Source organism: Macaca nemestrina, chromosome 16 (assembly GCF_043159975.1).
Source record: "Macaca nemestrina isolate mMacNem1 chromosome 16, mMacNem.hap1, whole genome shotgun sequence".
Lineage (NCBI taxonomy): Eukaryota > Metazoa > Chordata > Mammalia > Primates > Cercopithecidae > Macaca > Macaca nemestrina.
Window position 1 is genome coordinate 21,955,127 of NC_092140.1, and position 18,922 is coordinate 21,974,048.

At 36.3% G+C, this 18,922-nt stretch overlaps 1 protein-coding gene across 1 annotated transcript in view; it reads right to left on the reverse strand.

Moving 5' to 3' along the window:
• Positions 1–18,922, reverse strand: part of LOC105477190 (glypican 5) — a 1,465,510-nt gene that overhangs the window by 1,159,750 nt on the left and 286,838 nt on the right. Inside the window, exon 3 of the mRNA XM_071081156.1 lies at positions 17,524–18,218. Within this exon, the coding sequence (XP_070937257.1) occupies positions 17,524–18,218 (695 nt within the window). The remainder of the gene's footprint in view (positions 1–17,523; positions 18,219–18,922) is intronic.

The following is an 18,922-nucleotide window of genomic DNA, read 5'->3' on the forward strand; positions in this document are numbered from 1 at the left end:
AATGACCACTTTGGGAAATAATGAAACGTACCTCAGAGTAGGATTTTTCAAAGTGTTTTTAGGAGAAAATCTATAAGTTGTTCAGTCAAAAATGGGCTTCTTGGCTAAATAAATATTGGAAATGCTTTACTTAATACAGTTAATGGGTATTTTTAAGTAACAAGATTTCTTTATTATTATTATTATTATACTTTAAGTTCTAGAGTACATGTGCACAATATGCAGGTTTGATACATAGGTATACATGTGCCATGTTGGTGTGCTGCACCCATTAACTCGTCCTTTACATTAGGTATATCTCCTAATGCTATTTCGCCCCCAGCCCCCCACCCCACGACAGGCCCCGGGGTGTGAAGTTCCCTGCCCTGTGCCCAAGTGTTCTCATTGTTCAGTTCCCACCTGAGTGAGAACATGTGGTGTTTGGTTTTCTGTCCTTGTGACAGTTTGCTGAGAATGATGGTTTCCAGCTTCATCTATGTCCCTACAAAGGACATGAACTCATCCTTTTTTATAGCTGCATAGTATCCCATGGTGTATATGTGCCACATTTTCTTAATCCACTCTATCATTGATGGGCATTTGGATTGATTCCAAGCCTTTGCTATTGCGAATAGTGCCACAATAAACATACGTGTGCATGTGTCTTTATAGTAGCATGACTTATAATCCTTTGGATATATACCCAGTAATGGGATTGCTGGGTCAAATGGTAATTCTAGTTCTAGATCCTTGAGGAATTGCCACACTGTCTCCCACAATGGTTGAACTAATTTATACTCCTACCAACCGTGCAAAAGCGTTCCTTTAAATAGCAGGATTTCATAGAGCCTTTGACACAATCTACATGGAAACCACCCACAATTCCCTCTAGGAGGTGGCTGTTGTGTGTAGGCTTTCCCTGAACTTAATGAAGATCATGCAACTTTTTTTTTCAAAGAATACCTATTTACATCTAAATGAACACGAGTGAACTACAAAAAAAAAAAAAAGCAATTTTAAAAACTTCTTTAGATGAACCAAGTGAATTCTCTAAACGAGAAATACACTTGTACAATCTAAAGGCATCTAGTTTGACAGTGAAGCCTCAGTCCTGCCCCAGGCCCTGGGCAGCTTGGGATGCCTTTGAACCCAGACAGTACATGCAACAGAGAAGCCCAAATGCCTGATGTTTGCATTCCTGAATTGAGAAATGGAAGATGAAAGGTGTAGCGTGGGAACACTCGCAGAGCAATTTCGAGTAGATTATATACACCTCTACCAAAATGTGGTTTTAATATTTATTATTTTTCTCTTGCCCTTATTTCCAATAGCTTAATTTGATAAGCAGGATTTTTGACAGGACTTAAGATAAATGCAGATACAACATTAATAGTATCAGAGTATTTATCTGCATAAAAGTTTAAGTGGAAGCATTCTGTGCATTCATTAGAAGAATCGTAGATTATCACAGTTGTCATGCTGTGTTCTCATGGAAGATACGAAGTGTTAGTAATTTAAGATTCAATAAAATATTATAAATGCCTGAAATTAAATCTAATTCAGTGCATTAAATCGAGAAGTTTCTGCTGTGACGTCTGAGGTCATTTCAGTTTAACAAATATTGCCAGACACTTTAACAAGCATTGGGGATAAAGAAATGACAAAGTCTAGTGAATTCTCTGTATAAGCTTCCAGTTTTACTGGTGAGCTGGACACAGAAGAATGTTTAACACAACATGGGGTTAAGAGGAATGGATGAAGGGCTGCATGTATTTTAATAGACCTGGAACATGAAAGGAAGGGAGGGCAAGTCAGGAGACTTGGAATGAGATTGATATGAAAAAATACAAGCCCCATAGCATGGTATAAAGTTCGTATGTAGTGGTATCACTACAAACGGAACTTTATACCATGCTATGGGGCTTGTATTTTTTCAGACAGATACAAGAAGTCCAAGCTTCAGGCAAAAAGATCAATTTGGAGACAATTGCTATGGTCCAGGTAATGCAATGATAAGGGCCAGCTTTCTTAAGTTGATGATCAGATATTCACTGGGGAATCATATATGAATCAAGACTTCAACTCTAGGGATACAGTGGCGAGTATAACCAATGGTCTCTTGCCTTTGGGCATCTGCAAATCAATGTAAAATATAGATAATAAATAACTGCATTTATGCAAAATGCCATAAAAGAGAAGTTACAGTGTTGCCAGTTTACATTACAAAGTTACCCAACCTTTTCTACAGAGGAAAGCTTCCCATAGGTAGTGGTATCTATCGCAACACAGAAATGAGGAGTAGCATTAACATTAGCTATAGATAAAGGTGCTTGGGAGGATGGCCAGGGGAGAGCCTATCTCATTCAAAACTCCAACAAGAGTCATGAGAGAAGACCGAATGCTAAAGGAACCAAGAGAACTCCAGCATGGGTAGAGCAAGGGAGTATAACGAGTGGTGCCAGACGAAGGAAAAGTGGTAGTAGAGGCCAGAATGTGCAAAGCACTAAAGGTCAGTATAAAGGCTTTTAAATTTCATTCTAAGGTCAATAAAAACCACTGGAAGATTTTAAGCGTAATGTATTTTATCTTTTAAAAAGTGTATTCTGACTTCTGTGTGGAGGGTAGACTAGGGAGGTTAAAGTAGCCATGGAAAAGTGAGTTAACCTATTGAAGTGCCAACAGTGTAGCTGCATGCCCAGCTGGTAACACCCAATGTCTAGCAGTCTCAGGACACTGCAAACACTCAATATACATTACTTGAATATTCGAATGAATGTATGAGATTATCCTCTTACTTAAATCTATCAGACTCATAAATTTCTTAAATAACAAAAATAGTTTTTCAGGGTCTGAAAGTTGAGCATCCATGGGGAAAACAAACAAAACCTTTGATATATGAGAACTTTTTAAATCTGAAGGACCTTGTAGTGTTAAAGACAAAATGTTTGTAAAAACATATTTAATATGTCATAGTGGGTGAGAAATTAAATGACACATTATTCCTCTGAGTCTCCAAAGCCTCCGAAAGAGTATGCCAACAGAAAGAACAAACCCACACATAGAAATTACTTCCTGGCATATACTGGTTTTCTATTTGCATGAGTCAATTTTCAAAAGTATACAATGTAATTTTTTTATAACAGCTTTATTGTTATATAGTTCACAGAACATAAAATTCGCCCTTTTGAAATGCACAATTCAGTGAATTTTATTATATTCACAGAGTAGTGCAACCATCATCATTATCTAATTTTACAATATTTTTGTTACCCCCTCCAAAAAAACCCATATTGCCTCAGCAGTAACTCCCCAGTCCCCAGCTCCTCTAAGCCCCTGGCAACCATTAATCTAATTTCTATCTCCATGAATTTGCTGTCCTGGACATTTCATATAAATAGAATCTTACAATATGTAGTCTTTTGAGACTGACTTCTTTCACAAAACGTGTTAAAGTAATTAATTAGGAGGTCACTAGACTGAGGTGGCATTAGCTTTCTGGGCTCTCACATAAACAAACAGAAACCCAACTCAGAGTAAACAGTCATATCCCAGGGGAAAAACAAACAAACAAACAAACAAACAAACTTAACCAATCAGAAATAGCCAAGGAATCTCTACTTAGGACTTTAAGACTATTTCCTCCCTTTATCAATCAAATATTGCCTTTGTCTTGTTTCTGTGAATACTTTATAAACACTTTTCCCTCACACACCTTCGGTGAGGTCCCAATCGCTTGAGGTCTGGCACTGCCCAATTCATTAATTCCTGTCTGCTCAACTATATGCTTTAAAATTTTAATATGCCTAAGTTTATTTATCAAGGTCCAATAATATTATAGCATGTATCAGTACTTCGTTGCTTTTTATTGCCAAAAAATATTCCGTTATATGTATATAGAACATTTCATTTATCCATTCATCAGTTGATAGACATTTAGATTGTTTCCAGTTTTTGGCTATTAGGAATATGTTGTGATGATACCTATATATTTTTTTTTTGTGGATATATGTATTACATTGTCTTGGGAATACACCTTGTCATGAAATTAGCTGGGTCATATGCTAGGTCTCAATTTAACTTTTTGAGGAACTGCCAAAGTGTTTTCCAAAGTGGCTGCAGCATTTTACATTCCCTCCAGCAACGTTTGCATGCTCAATTTTTTCCACAGCCTCACAAACACTTTGCTACTATTTATCTTTGCTTTATTATTTGTTTTGAGACAGGGTCTCGCTCTGTCACCCAGGCTGGAGTGCAGTGGCCCAATCATGGCTCACTGCAGCCTGGACGTCCCAGGCTTATGTGATCCTTGCACATAAGCTTCCTGAGCAGCTGGGACCACAGGTGTGCCAACATGCCTACCTAATCTTTATTTTTCTTTGTAGAGATGGTGTCTCGCTATGTTGCTCAGACTGCTCTTGACCTCCTAGGCTCAACAATCCTCCCACCTTGGCCTCCCAAAGCACTGGGATTACAGGCTGAGCTATCATGTCCAGCTTGTTAGTCTTTTTTAATATAGCCAACCTACTGGGTGTGAAGCGGTATCTCACTGTCTCAGTATGGTTTTGATTTATATGCCACTAATGACTAACAATGTTAAACATCTTTTCATTTGCTTATCAGTCATTTGTACAGCCTTCTTTGGAGAATGTCTCTGCCCATCTACTCCTGGGTTAATTTTTAATTGATGAGTTGTAAGAGTTGTCTAATTGTATTAATTAGTGCCTGAATATAAACATTAACTTAGACAGTGTCATATATTGACAGTAATGTTTGATTCCTGATTTTAAAGCACATGCATCCATTAATTCCACTATGCTCTTGGAATTACATAATAAGCCTACAATTTTTCCTGTTTTCTATTTCTATTATGTTTCATCTTCAATTTTTATATTTATTTCTATAATGTTTTTATTTTAGTTTGTTGTTACATGTATATTGTTGCTATTTGGCACATTCCTAACTACTAGATACTCATTATGGATTGCATTCTTTATTGTTACAAAGCATATCTTTTCATTTCTTGTTTTTTATTTTCTTTTTTGTTTTTGCCCTTTATTCATCCTCTGGGAACATCTTCTTCAACTCTCAGTTCCCACATTTGCAGCATATTACATCTGCTCTATTATCTCGTGATTTAATGATTACTCCCTTACTTGGGGAGCAGTTAAATGAATTCAAGTTTCTAACAATTCCCAACAAAAAAGTCCCATCCATCATAAGCAACATATTTTCTTGAGACCTTTTATTTCTGAATGTGTTACGTCAAAGTATAATTTAAAAAAAGAATTAAAAATATGACTCTCAAAAATATGTAATGAGCAGTTGTGAAATATTTTTGCCTAATTTCTTAATGAGGGAACAAACAGCACAATAAAGCTGCTTGAAAGGTGAATACCAGGGATTAGCATTATACTCCTTACAAGAAGAAACACTGCAAGATTAATGTCAGACTTACAAGATGATTGACAATAACGTTTTGGTTTGTTTCCTCAATCAGGCAAATATCACTTATAACTCCATGGGGCAAAAATTATTTGCTATTTATCAATCTTCTGTAAATTAAATCTAACTTTACAGATCTTAGTATGATCTGTAAAGTGATGAAATAGTAAATTAAAAAAAAATTACATGTACCTAGGGCCAGGTGCGGTGGCTCATCCCTGTAATCCCAACACTTCAGGAGGCCAAGGCAGGCAGATCACGAGGTCAGGAGATCAATACCATCCTGGCCAACATGGTGAAAACCTGTCTTTACTAAAAATACAAGAATTAACTGGGCATGGTGGCACGCACCTATAATTCCAGCTACTGGGGAAGCTGAGGCAGGAGAATTGCTTGAACTCGGGAGGCAGAGGTTGCAATGAGCCAAGATCGTGCCACTGCACTCCAGCCTGGGTGACAAGAGCAAAAGTCCATCTCAAAAAATAAAAGTAAAAAAAGAAATAAAAAAAAGAAAAAAAATTACACGTACCTAGAGATGGCTCAAGGAGCTCGCCTTAAATAATTGGAAGACTATAAGTAATATTTTTCCTTCTTTTCAGTTAACTCATTCAGTGCCTCATCTGCTTATTCTACTGTCCAAATGAACACAGAGAGTGGCTGAAAATAGAATAAGGAGAATGGTCCAAATTTTTTAAAAGTGGGAGGTACTACCTGTCTCAAAAGATAGTTGCTAAAGAGTTAGGTGTTAGCAGCCAGACTTTCTGATTCACAAAGTCAGAATCATAAATGTGAACAGTCAGAAGGGGAAAAATGTGAGCGGAACAAAATATCCCACAGTTAGATTACACATTCCTGAAATGTGAAGACTTTGAAAATTCCTATTATTTCTTCCTTAGTTGTCAAAAATGAAAACAGAGAAGGGAGTATAAACCTTCTCCATCCTCACACCTCTTACACCACCCTTCCCATGCAGAGCTGAAGCCAGCCAGACACAAAACCAAGAAGGGAACTGACAGCTGGAATCTTCTCTGATCATCCCTAGATAGATTAGGTCTCCAAGGTCACATAATGCAAAGTTTTATTAAAGAGAAAGAGGATCAGTGGCCAATGTTGCATACTTGCATTCCTCCACTGTAGAACTTCCCAACTATTGACCAAGAATGATTACAGGTGTGGAAAGAGATTTTCCTTCTTATTTATTGAGTCAGTTAGGAAGGGGTTAGGGTAGCCAGAGACCCTGGCTATTCACTCTGGTCTACAGAGCTTAGCCCTCATTCCAACGATCATGTAATATGACCATTGACTTTGTGGTCAAGACATGGAGAAAGTTGAGAGGCACTGTTTTTCTTGTTCCATCTTGAGTGAAGTTGTCCTTGGTTTTCAAGCCCTGAGAAGTTTTAGGCAGGATGCTCACATTGGTACTCTGTGGTTTTCTGTGGCCATGGAGTTCTAGCAATTTGAGGTGACTCATCAGAGGCTTTGAAAGCCATGGAAGGTCCAATAACTGCCACGATGCTCTATGTAATACTGATCCTGGGGGCCCCATGACCAGCAGAGGCAGCAATAACATGGGAGCTTAGCCCAGATCCAGATCCCCTAGGAATGCTCTGGGTTTTCATGCCTTCTATAGTCATATAAAAACTGAAAGTGAAGGGGTAGAAAAAGATATTCATTCCATGCAAATAGAAACCAAAAGAGTATAGAGGTAGTACTTAGATGAAATAGACTTTATGTCAAAAACTTTATGTCAAAAAAGACTTTATGTAAAAAGAGACAAAGAAGGTCATTATATAATGACAAAAGGATCAATTCAAAAATGGTGTATAAGAATTGCAAATATGTATGCATTTTTGCAATTGAAAGCATTGAAGCACCTAGATAAAAAGGTACATATTAATAGATACAAGGCAAGAAATGGACAGCAATACAATAGTATTGCAAAGAGTAGAGGACTTCAATACTTTACTTTCAATAATGGCTAGATCATCCAGAAAGAAAATCAATAAGGAAACATTAAATTTGAACTACACTTGAGACCAAATGGACCTTAAAGAAATATATAGAGAATTCCATACAAAGGATCTTAAGAGAATAAAATGAATAAGTATATGCAAACAAATTGAATAACCTAGAAGAAATGGAAAAATGCCTAGGAACATACAAACTTCCAAGACTGAATCATGAAGAAATAAAGAATCTGAACAGACCAATAATGATTAAGGAAATTGAATGAAACATTTTAAAATAAGTCCCCATTATATAAAATCCCAGATGAATGGCTCCACAGTTGAATTCTGCCAAACATTTAAAGGAACTAATACCAATTCTTCTCAAACTCTTAAAAAAGTCAAAGAGGAAGATATACTGCCAAATTCATTTTATAAGGCCAGCATTACCCTGATACAAAAGCCAGATAAGGACACTAAAAGAAAAAAAATTACATATCATTATCCCTTAGGAACACAGATGCAAAAATCTTCAACAAAATGCTGGCAAACCATACTCAACAGCAGTGACATTTATCCCTGGGATGCAAGGATGGTTCACCATATACAAATGCATAAACGTGATATACCATGTTAACAGAATGAATGACAAAAATAATGTGATCTCAATAAACACACACAAAAAAAGCATTTGATAAAATTCAATACTCTTTCATGATAAAAACTCTCAACAAATAAGTTATAGAAGGAATTTATCTCAGTACAATAAGGGCCATATATCACAATCCCACAGCTAACATTATACTCAATAGTGAAAAGTTGAAACCTTTCCCTCTAAGATCAGGAAGAAGACAAGAGTATCCACTCTTGCCCCTTCTATTCAACATAGTACTTGAATTTCTTGCCAGAGCAATAAGGCAAGAAAACTCAATGGAACAGTTAAATTGCCTCTTTTCAGATAACATGATCTTATTTATAGAAAACCCTAAATACTCCAAGAAAAAATGTGATAAATAATAAATAAATTTGGTAAAGAAAGAATAAACAAACTTTATTAAATGGCCAACAGGTATATTTTTAAATGCTTAATATTGCTAATCAAAATACACATAAAATCTGTAGCACTTCCATACACTAACAGTAAGCTATCAGAAAAAGAAATCAAGAAAACAATCCCATTTACAACAGCTACCAAAAAATCACTTAGAAAATAAGTTTAACAAAGGAAGTTGAAGATATGCACACTGAAAACTGTAAAAATTGATGAAAAATTAAAGAGGATGGACTTAAGTAAAATGATATCCATGTTCTTGAATTAGAAGAGTTAATATTATTAAAATGTCCAGTACCTAAAGCCATCTATAGATTCAGTGCAATCTCTATCAAAGTACCAATGACATTTTTCACAAGAAATGGAGGAAAAAACTCCTAAAATGTATATGGAATCACAAAAGACTACAAATTGCTAAAGCAATATTGTGCAATAAGAACAAGGCATCACACTACCTCACTTCAAAATATACTAAAAGTTATAATAAGCAAAATATCATGGTACACGTATAAAGACAGACATGTAGACCACTGGTACAGAATAAAGATCCCAGAAATAAATTTGTGCATCTCTAGTTAATTGATGTTCGACTAACGTAAGACCTGAAACTATAAAAGTGCTAGTAGAAAACATAGGAAAAAATGTTCTTGACATTAGTCTAAGCAATATTTTTTTGATATGACCCCAAAAGTATGGGCCACAAGAGCAAAAATAGACAAATGAGATTTTTTCAAGCTAAAATGCTATGCATATCCAAGGAAACAATCAACAGCGTAAAGAGACAATTTATGGAATAAGGGAAAATATTTGCAAGCCATTCATCTGATAAGGGCTTCATATCCAAAATACATAAGGAACTCAAACACTCGATAACATAAAACAAATAACCTTAAACACAGCAGAGGGCCTGAATAGACATTTCTCCAAGGAAAACATAAATGGCCAAGAGGTATATCTTTACATGTTTAATATCATGAATAAACAGGGAAATGCAAATTAAAACCACAATTAGATATTATCTCAAATCTGTTAGAATGGACATTACTAAAAAGACAAAAGAATAACAAGTGTTCTGAGGATGTGGAGAAAGGGGGAAACCTGTACACTATTGGTAGGAATGTTAATTTGTACAGTTATTATGAAGAAAAGTGGGGTGGTTCCTCAAAAAATTAAAAATAGAGCTACCATATGGTACAGCAATTATCCTTTTGGGTATACACTGAAAAGACATGAAATCAGTATGTGGAAGAGATGTCTGAACTCCCATGTTTATTGCAGCACTGTTCACAATAGTCAAGATACAGAATCAATCTAAGTGTCCATCAACAGAGGAATAGATAAAGCAAATGTGAGATATATACATATGATTCTGCACAGCCAAGGAAACAATCAACAGAGTGAAGCGAGAACCTATGGAATAAGAGAATACACACACATACACACATACAAACGCACACACACAGTGGAATATTATTAAGCCTTAAAAAAGAAAGAAATTCTGTCATTTGTAGCAACATGGATGAATCTAGAAGGAATTATGCTAAGTGAAATAAGTCAGGCAGAGAAAGAAAAATGTTGTATGAATCTCATTTTTATGTAGAATCTAAAGAAGTCAAACTCAAAGGAGAAAAAAAAAAATGGTGGTTGCCAAGGCTGAGGCTGAGGACATGTTGGTCAAAAAGTAAGAAGTTTCAATTAGACAGGAAGAATGGGTTCTGGAGATCTATTGTACAGCGTTGTGACTACAGTTAATAACAATGTAGTATACACTTGAAATTTCTCAGAGAGTAGATTTTAAACATTCTCACTAAAACGTGTACGTGAGGTGAAGGATATCTTAATTAGCTTGATTTTAATTATTTTACATATATCAAAATATCATGTTGTACACCATAAATACATATAATTTTTGACAATTAAAAACTAGTTAAGAAAAAGAAATTAAATTGTGGAAAGACCTACACATGGGTTTATGCAGTATCAATTTAGAGAACATTTACCCCACAAAAGTAGCAGGAGGATTTTCAAAGTAGCTGAAAGCATCAGTAATGTACCTGAAGACCTATTCACATAAAATTCAATCAGAAATTATTTCAGAAAAATTCAAAAGAATCACTAGACATTATTAAAAATTTATTATTCCCAGGAGACAAACAGCTCATAATATTGGGATAAGAGATTGTTTGCTCAAAGAAACCTCAATAACTTAATAAAAGCAAATGCACATTTGACACATAATTTGACTGAGGAAGAATATAAGGGGTTCTTTTCCCTTTTACATTTAGAATTAAATGGGAGTGAGTAACCTGGAAAGAAGAACATGTCAAGAAAAGTAACAGAATAATAGCTTTCAAATACTTAAAGGCAAAGATGGCCAAGACTTAGTTCCTATCTTCACAACATTACATTCTAGTATACCATGGGTGACTGTTTAACATACATATAATATATACATATATATTCACCAGAAGGATAAACTTTCCAACAACTTGAGATGTCCACAAACGTGATGGATCATTCTTCTAGGAGGCCTTTGCTCAGATTCTGCTTTATAGACCTTCAGACCTTCACAAGATATTTAATAATCTTTCCTCTCTCAGGCAATTAGGTAAAAATAAATAACTGTGATTATCAGTCTTTATTCTCTAGTAACTCACACCACAATATTTATCAGAAAGATAAAATCACAAAATAATCATGCAACATTTTCAAAGTTCTATGAACTGTTGACACAAAAAGTATTCAAACTTGTTATCTACCCCTAAAGAATTTTGGACTTGCCTCATATGAGGTACATGAGTCTTCATTAGCCCTGACCATGGCTAATAACCTCAGGAGAGGTTCCATCTACCACTATCACCACTCCACTAGTACAGTACACACATGCAGGGGTCAAATCTCCAAAATAAGAAGGATTCAGATCTAATCAGGCATGTGAAGAAAATTCCTACCAGCAGATGCTGAAATATCACAGAACTACCTCAACAGAGTGTCATATTTATGACATCTGAACAGAAAATCCGTGCACAATGAAATTACCCTTTGACTTGTCTCTAATCAGAAAACATCTCATTCCATATTTGAAAAAAACAAAATGATCCTCATATTAAAAATAGAAACAATTAATTGTCACTACACACTTAATATGGCCACATCTGGAGTAAGAAGTTCCTTAACACTATTTAGTGACCAGAAGTCGGTGGGTGAAAACCTTTACAAATGATCTCTATGTAGAACTGTGAGTTGGACTAGGTAGCCTTCCTATGGTCTAATGAATCTTCCTTTTCTGCTTTATTAGCTTACAGTGTTTTCTACAAATCAGTCATCCCACTTTGATTGGATTCTTTCAGAGCTGCCTTTCACACCAGGAGCTTGTATTTTTCCCCTCTCAATTGTTACACATTTAATTCTTATGCCTTTTCTTTTTCTTTGTCAGTTCCCAGTCTTATTCCTCAGTAAAGCCATATACGAAATCACAAGTTCAATATCAACCTACCACATATGTTAAACAAAAATCAGGCAAAGGTAAAAATTATATCTTTCAACACTACTAATGTATTTTTAATGAAATTTTGTCCAACCACCCATGGGCTTTGTCTATGAGGTAGTTTACACACAACCTTTGGCCACCACCTTCCACCTTGTGGCAGCCAAGTCCAAATATGTACGTGAATGAAAGCTCCCCCACCAAAACAATTTTTATTTCACAAATAATATATTGTCAGCTTTTCATATATTGTAGAAACTGGAGCAACCCTAGAGATTCTACTTAATCATTCCAATCTCTTCTCTGTCTAAAGTTTATACATTCTGATCTGAGTCATAGTCAAAAGAACATACTCTACATATCCAACATTAATTTCAAAATAATTCCATCCATGTTTGAACCTCTCTAGGAACCAACTCTGGTATCACTGTATTTCACCCTAAGAATGAGGATGTCCTTTCTTTAACTCAGGGATCCTTACCCTCAGGTCTGTGGCATCACAGAAGCTGTAAAGTCACTGAAATTATTTTGCATGTGCCTGTGTGTCAGCGTGTGTTATTTTTCTAGGGAAAGGGCATATTAGCCTTCTTATGATTGTGAAAGTGTCATGGCCCCGAGAAGGTGATGCACTCTGCCACCTCTTCTTCATCACTCAAAAACGCCCACACTGCACTAGATTGACTGACGCTAAGCAAATGTCATGACTTTTGTCAAGTTCATGTGTGATAGTTACTGTAGAATGTATTGCATTTAGATATCTAAATTTAAAATATCTAAAATTGCAATGGCATTGTATTTTAATTAGGTTACTTTGGAGACTGAGATTTTGAGAATTCTTCCCTAACCCTTTTTGTTCTCTAGTACCTATTTTTTGCAAAATCTCATATACATTGATATTTTAGGAAAATATATATCACATCATTGAATAAATTGGACAAAATTAGCACTTAGTCCTAAACAATCCTGCTATTTTAACTATTTAACTATTTTAACTTTTCTTTTATTGAAGGTATAAACACCTAAAAACACTTAATAAATTTACTGTGCTTACTGTCTACAGATTTAGATAAATGTCAAAGGAAGTATACAGAGGAAGTGATAAGATATTAGTTTCCTTAACAGCTAATTAAAGTATATTGGTATATATTATACAATCTACCTTAAAGTCATTTTTATAGGTTTTTTTGATAGAATTATATAGTGTTTCTAAAGTAATTTGAATACAACCAGCTGAATCTCTACTAATATGCATAGATAGAATAGGTGAAAAACTTATCTGTAAGAAAAAACAGAATGGGACTTTTTTTGTTGAAAACTATGCTTCTGATCTTGGGAGGCCAAGGCGGGTGGATCACGAAGTCAGGAGTTTGAGACCAACACGGCCAACACGGTGAAATCCCATCTCTACTAAAGATACAAAAAATTAGCTGGGTGTGGTGATGCATGCCTGTAATCCCACATACTTGGGAGGCTGAGGCAGGAGAATTGCTTGAATCTGGGAGGCAGAGGATGCAGTGAGCCAAGATCACGCCATTGCACTCCAGGGAGAGACTCAGTCTCCAAAAAAAAAAAAGAAAAGAAAACTTTTTTTTTCCCCTAAAACTGTATAGAATAAATGTTTAGCTGTGTTTCCTGGTAACATGTGTACTATTTACAACATGTTGAAACAATGTTATTAAACCAGACTCTATGTTCTTATGCCTTTAGTAAAAGCGTCAAATTATAGCAAGAAATAATATATTAAATGTAATTATTAAGAAATACAATTTCAAAAATATGAAGTATATATTTACCAAATGAATTAATAATTTACTAACAAGGGGGTAATCTATCTATATCCATTAATATTAAAAATACATTAGAAATTTATCTAATATTTTCTGAAAATATCAATTTTTCTCATTCATAAAGAAAATTACAAGGATTTGTTTAATTAAATGATTATTTAAAATATTTTTTGAGCTCTATACCCCTAAGAAAGAAATGTTTACCTTGGGAGCATTTAAAACATAAGAGAAGGCTGGGCGCGGTGATGCAGGTCTATAATCCCAGCACTTTGGGAGGCCAAGGCGGGCAGATCACGAGGCCAGGAGTTTGAGAGTAGCCTGTCCAATATGGTGAAACCCCATCTCTACTAAAACTACAAAAATTAGCTAGATATGGTGGCGTGCACCTGTAGTCCCAGCTACTTGGGAGGCTGAGGCAGGAGAATTGCTTGAACCCAGGAGGTGGAGGTTGCAGTGAGCTGAGATCATGCCACTGCACTCCAGCCTGGCAACAGAGCGAGACTCCATTTCAAATAAAAAGAAAAAAAAAATCAGAGAAATCAGTGAATTATTTCTAAATAATATAATGTGATAGTGATAACTAGTAAAATGTAAACACTATGCACAACATTAAGTGTGTAAGTTCATTTTATTCTCACAAGGATACTATTATGGTATTACATCGCCCCATCTAACCAAAGAGGAAATTGAAGCAAACAGAGATAAAATAAGCAAATGCATAGACTGAGAGCTAGTAAGAGGCAGATACAGATGTGAAATCCAATTTAACACTAGGACTTGTGCTTTTAATTCCTACTCTTTGCTACCTCTCTTCTTCTGCTTTATTAAATCAAACTTTGTCTTAATAAAAATCACAGAATTATGAAATTTAAAAAATATTCTCTTGTAAATTAACTTTTGTTACTCTAAACATTTACCAAATATAAGGTACTTATGATTTTTCTCAGAAAGCTAAACTTTTTTCCAGTTGAAATTCATCCAACAGATTCAGGTGTATTTATATATATATATGGTATATATACACATCAGGTACCTACATCAGGTACCTCCACAGATATTTTAAAGCAAAAATATATGTTTATGGAGGAGTAGACTTGGAAGTACTAGATCTCAGAGATTTCTTTGGGAATGTGAGAAAGTCATTATTTGCTGGTTTTCCAGTTATTTATTTTGAATTTGTTAAATTCATCGATGTGTGAACTGGTTATCAAAGTTTGATAAAGCGCTTATAAATCACTTTGAAGTTGGTAGAAATAAATATTAATGGTTCAATTTTCAAGGAAGTTAAAGTCAGTTTCTTCTTCTGTTCCCATAAGTAAAAAAGAGAGCTCTGTTTTATTTAGAAAAGAATCCATAATTTATTAGTAATAATTGATGTTTCTCAAAATAGTCATAGGACTATTTATTATATAAAATCAGACTATTTATTTTAAAAAGAGCACTCTTTGAAAATACAACAGGGAGGTTTACATGATAAAAGTTTTGTATAAAACTTCTTTAGGAAACATAAACCTGATTCTAATACTTTGAGATACTAAAGTTACCTGCTTCACCAAGGTCTGCTCAGGGCCTTCCTTAGAATAAGGAGAGAAAAAAGTAAGGTTTTCAGGTACCAATTGCCTACCAGTGTTGGAGTCTGACCAACATTGTCCCATTTAAGTTATTCCTCCCTTCCTTTTCACATAGAACAAATAGGCTTAAGGGTTTTAGAAGCTGACCCAGCCCACATGACTAATGGGTAGCAAATTCAGGATTTCAAAGCTTGCCTGTCTATTGCAAACTTTTATTTTAGTCTTTGAAACAGGAAATGCAGAAGATTTTCTACAGGATGGATTTCAAGGACACAAAAAGGCCCTTCAGGTTTCCAAAATACGTAAGAAAAAAGGTCTTGAAAACCTATTCACTTACATATATTAGAAGGTCCCGGCCCTGGGACATTAAATTATCATGCCCCAAATTAATAATCAAATCTGGACTTGGTCTCCGATTTATTGTGCTTACTTTCCCTTTTGGAGATACTCAATAAAATAATATGAGCATTTTGGCCGGGCGCGGTGGCTCACGCCTGTAATCCCAGCACTTTGGGAGGCCGAGGCGGGCAAATCACGAGGTCAGGAGATCCAGACCATCCTGGCTAACACGGTGAAACCCCGTCTCTACTAAAAACATACAGAAAATTAGCCGGGCGCAGTGGCGGGCACCTGTAGTACCAGCTACACAGGAGGCTGAGGTGGGAGAATGGCGTGTACCCAGGAGGCGGAGCTTGCAGTGAGCCGAGATCGCACCACTGCACTCCAGCCTGGGCGACAGAGCGAGACTCCGTCTCAAAATACTAATAATACTAAGAGCATTTTGTTCCCTGGATCTAAATGCTTATTTTTCAGTGAAATACTTGAAACCACAGCAGTCATTGGTACCTCCTTTTGAGATGGTTTATTGTATCCCTTCCAGAGGTTATGGGCCATGTACGATTTTCATAAAAGGATGTGAGAAGACAAGAAGACCAAGCCATTACATCAAGTTGAGAATCCGGTTCACTGTATAGGGATACCCAGCTGAATGAAGCAGGGAGTAGGAGCTAAACTTCAGCCCACACGTTACCCTATGGTGCTGTGCTGAATCCACCTAAAGCGAGGTGTCATTTCTAATTTGAAAAAGGAAACATAAAGGCTCACACAGGACCTGGCAAGTCCCTGAAGGTTAGGAAGAGAAGGGAAAAACGTGTTTGGACATAAAGCTTTTCACATTCTATCAGTCATTAATTAAAGGAATTGAATCAAAGTCTGTTTAAAAATAATGAAATCGCCGGGCGCGGTGGCTCACGCCTGTAATTCCAGCACTTTGGGAAGCCGAGGTGGATGGATCACCTGAGGTCAAGAGTTCAAGACCAGCCTGACCAACGTGGAGAAACTCTCTCTTTACTAAAATTTTCTACTTAAAGCTAATTGATGAGAATGCTTGTTAATTCGGTAAATCAATGTCAGCCTAAGGAGATGTCTTTTGTTGGCACTGGAGAGTATCATTTTATTTCAGGGGAAAATGTTTAGTAGAACCATCAGCGTGCTATCCTATTTCACTCTGGGATATGAGAACTATTACTATGGGAGCCAGTAAATATTTAGAAAAATGGTTCTGTGTAAGGTGGGACAAATAGAAAACTCTCATATGTTTTGATTGGATGATTGTGTTTTAAAAACCTTTCAGTCTGCTAGGAATAAAATACCATGACCGTGTATATACTACATTTCCAAAAATTATCACACCATCACTGTGACAGATTTTGGAGCATCTCTGGAGAAACTCTTTTGAACACTAAGCTATCAAGTCTTAACTTCAGGGATATATAACTGGCATTTTCCATTTTAAAGCGAAATACTTTTGAAATTCTAACAATACTACCCATTTTTGGAGTACCAAGTACCATACTAAGTAGTTTGCATACATAATGCCTATATTCCCAAAAAAGAATACTTCAAATGTTGTATGTTACTATTTCCTTTTTATCACTGAGGAAATTGAGGTGCAAAGAGGCCGAAGGGACTTACCTAATTTCATTTAACTAATTACTGGTAGGCTAAAGATTCAAATCTATGCTGTTCCTGATTTCAAACCTGAGCTCTTGCCATGTCACAGAACTCACCCTTTCAGCAGGCTTCTACTTAGGGGAGAATGTGGTATTTCAGCCAACCAAAATGTTATCATAAGATATAAAAAAAAAAAATCTTAGATTGAATATATGAATTGATACATTCTCCTACTATTTCCCAAAGTATATCATGGCTATCTTTGAATTACAAGAAATCAGACTGGAAATGTGGAGTTCCTACTTACTTGTTCCAATAATTTTTGTCCATTGAGGTGAGCCTGTATCACAGCATCGTTAACAAGCAAGTGAAAGTTCAGGAGCACATGTTCAACGTCGTACGTTCCATGCATTGCATCTGACAGTTCTTCCAGTGACCGGATGTATGCATGCCAGGGTGGATTAAGCTCCGCCATGTGTGCCAGGCAGCCTCGCATGACATTGAGGCAGTATCCCATACAAGGCTTACTGAGCGTCAGGCCCTGGCAGTGTGGGCAGTACTGCATCTTCAGGAGGGCTCTGCTGCACTCTTTGGAGAAGTGCAGATAGTCTGTGGTGTTGATGACTTCAATACCCAGATTGAGTGCCTGCAGAAAGGTGCGGCTGGGCAGCAGGGACCTCCCCATCTGTCCCATTACTCTTTTAGGAATATTACCAAATGGACTCACATCCCGGCGAGCCATCCGGATGCATTCTGAGTATTCCAGGGAACTGTCAGTCACACCAGGGTTAATGAGGTGATTGTAGACCAGAGGGAAAAGACTGTCAAAAAATCTGTTTACAAATTCTTCAGGATTAACATCTGCACCAAACAAATACAGCCCCACATCAGTGAAGAACTCCTGAACCGAAGCAGCAGCCTCCAAGGCCATGTTCCTGTAGGTATTGCAAAAAAGTATACTGGTATAATTTTCTGCTTGTTTGATGAGAGTTTCAAGGGTTTCTGTAACACAAGCAGAGGTAAATGATGAGAAGACTTAGTATTCATGTTAACACTGTCCATCTGCTCCAGATATTAAATGACTCATCAAAACTAATCTAAGGATCTAAATTGTAATTCTCAGCCTACTCAACCAAATTCAGCTTTCCAAGGATAATGACCGGACAACAATGACCATTGCCTACAACACACACATTTTATAGAGATATATTTCTAGAATCAAAGTCTGTTTAACAGTAATGAAATCACTGGGTGCGGTGGCTCACGCCTGTAATTCCAACACTTTGGGAAGCTGAGGGAGGTGGATCACCTGAGGTTAAGAGTTTGAGACCAGCCTGACCAACATGGGGAAACCTCCTCTCTACTAAAAATACAAAAATTACCCAGGCATGGTGGCAAACGCCTGTAATCCCACCTACTCAGGAAGCTGACACAGGAGAATCATTTGAACCCGGGAGGCGGAGGTTGCAGTGAGCTGAGATTGCACCATTGCACTCCAGCCTCAGTGACAGAGCAAGACACCATCTCAAAATTTTAAAAAAGTAATGAAATAAAAAATAAGTTACATGTATGATAGTTTCTTACTTTATTCTATAGTCGTTCATAACTATTCATTTCTATCACTAATGATAGATAAAAGTATCATTGAGAAATGTATTTCATAATCTGACTTCACTATTTATAGAAGATGGTCACATTAAGTACTT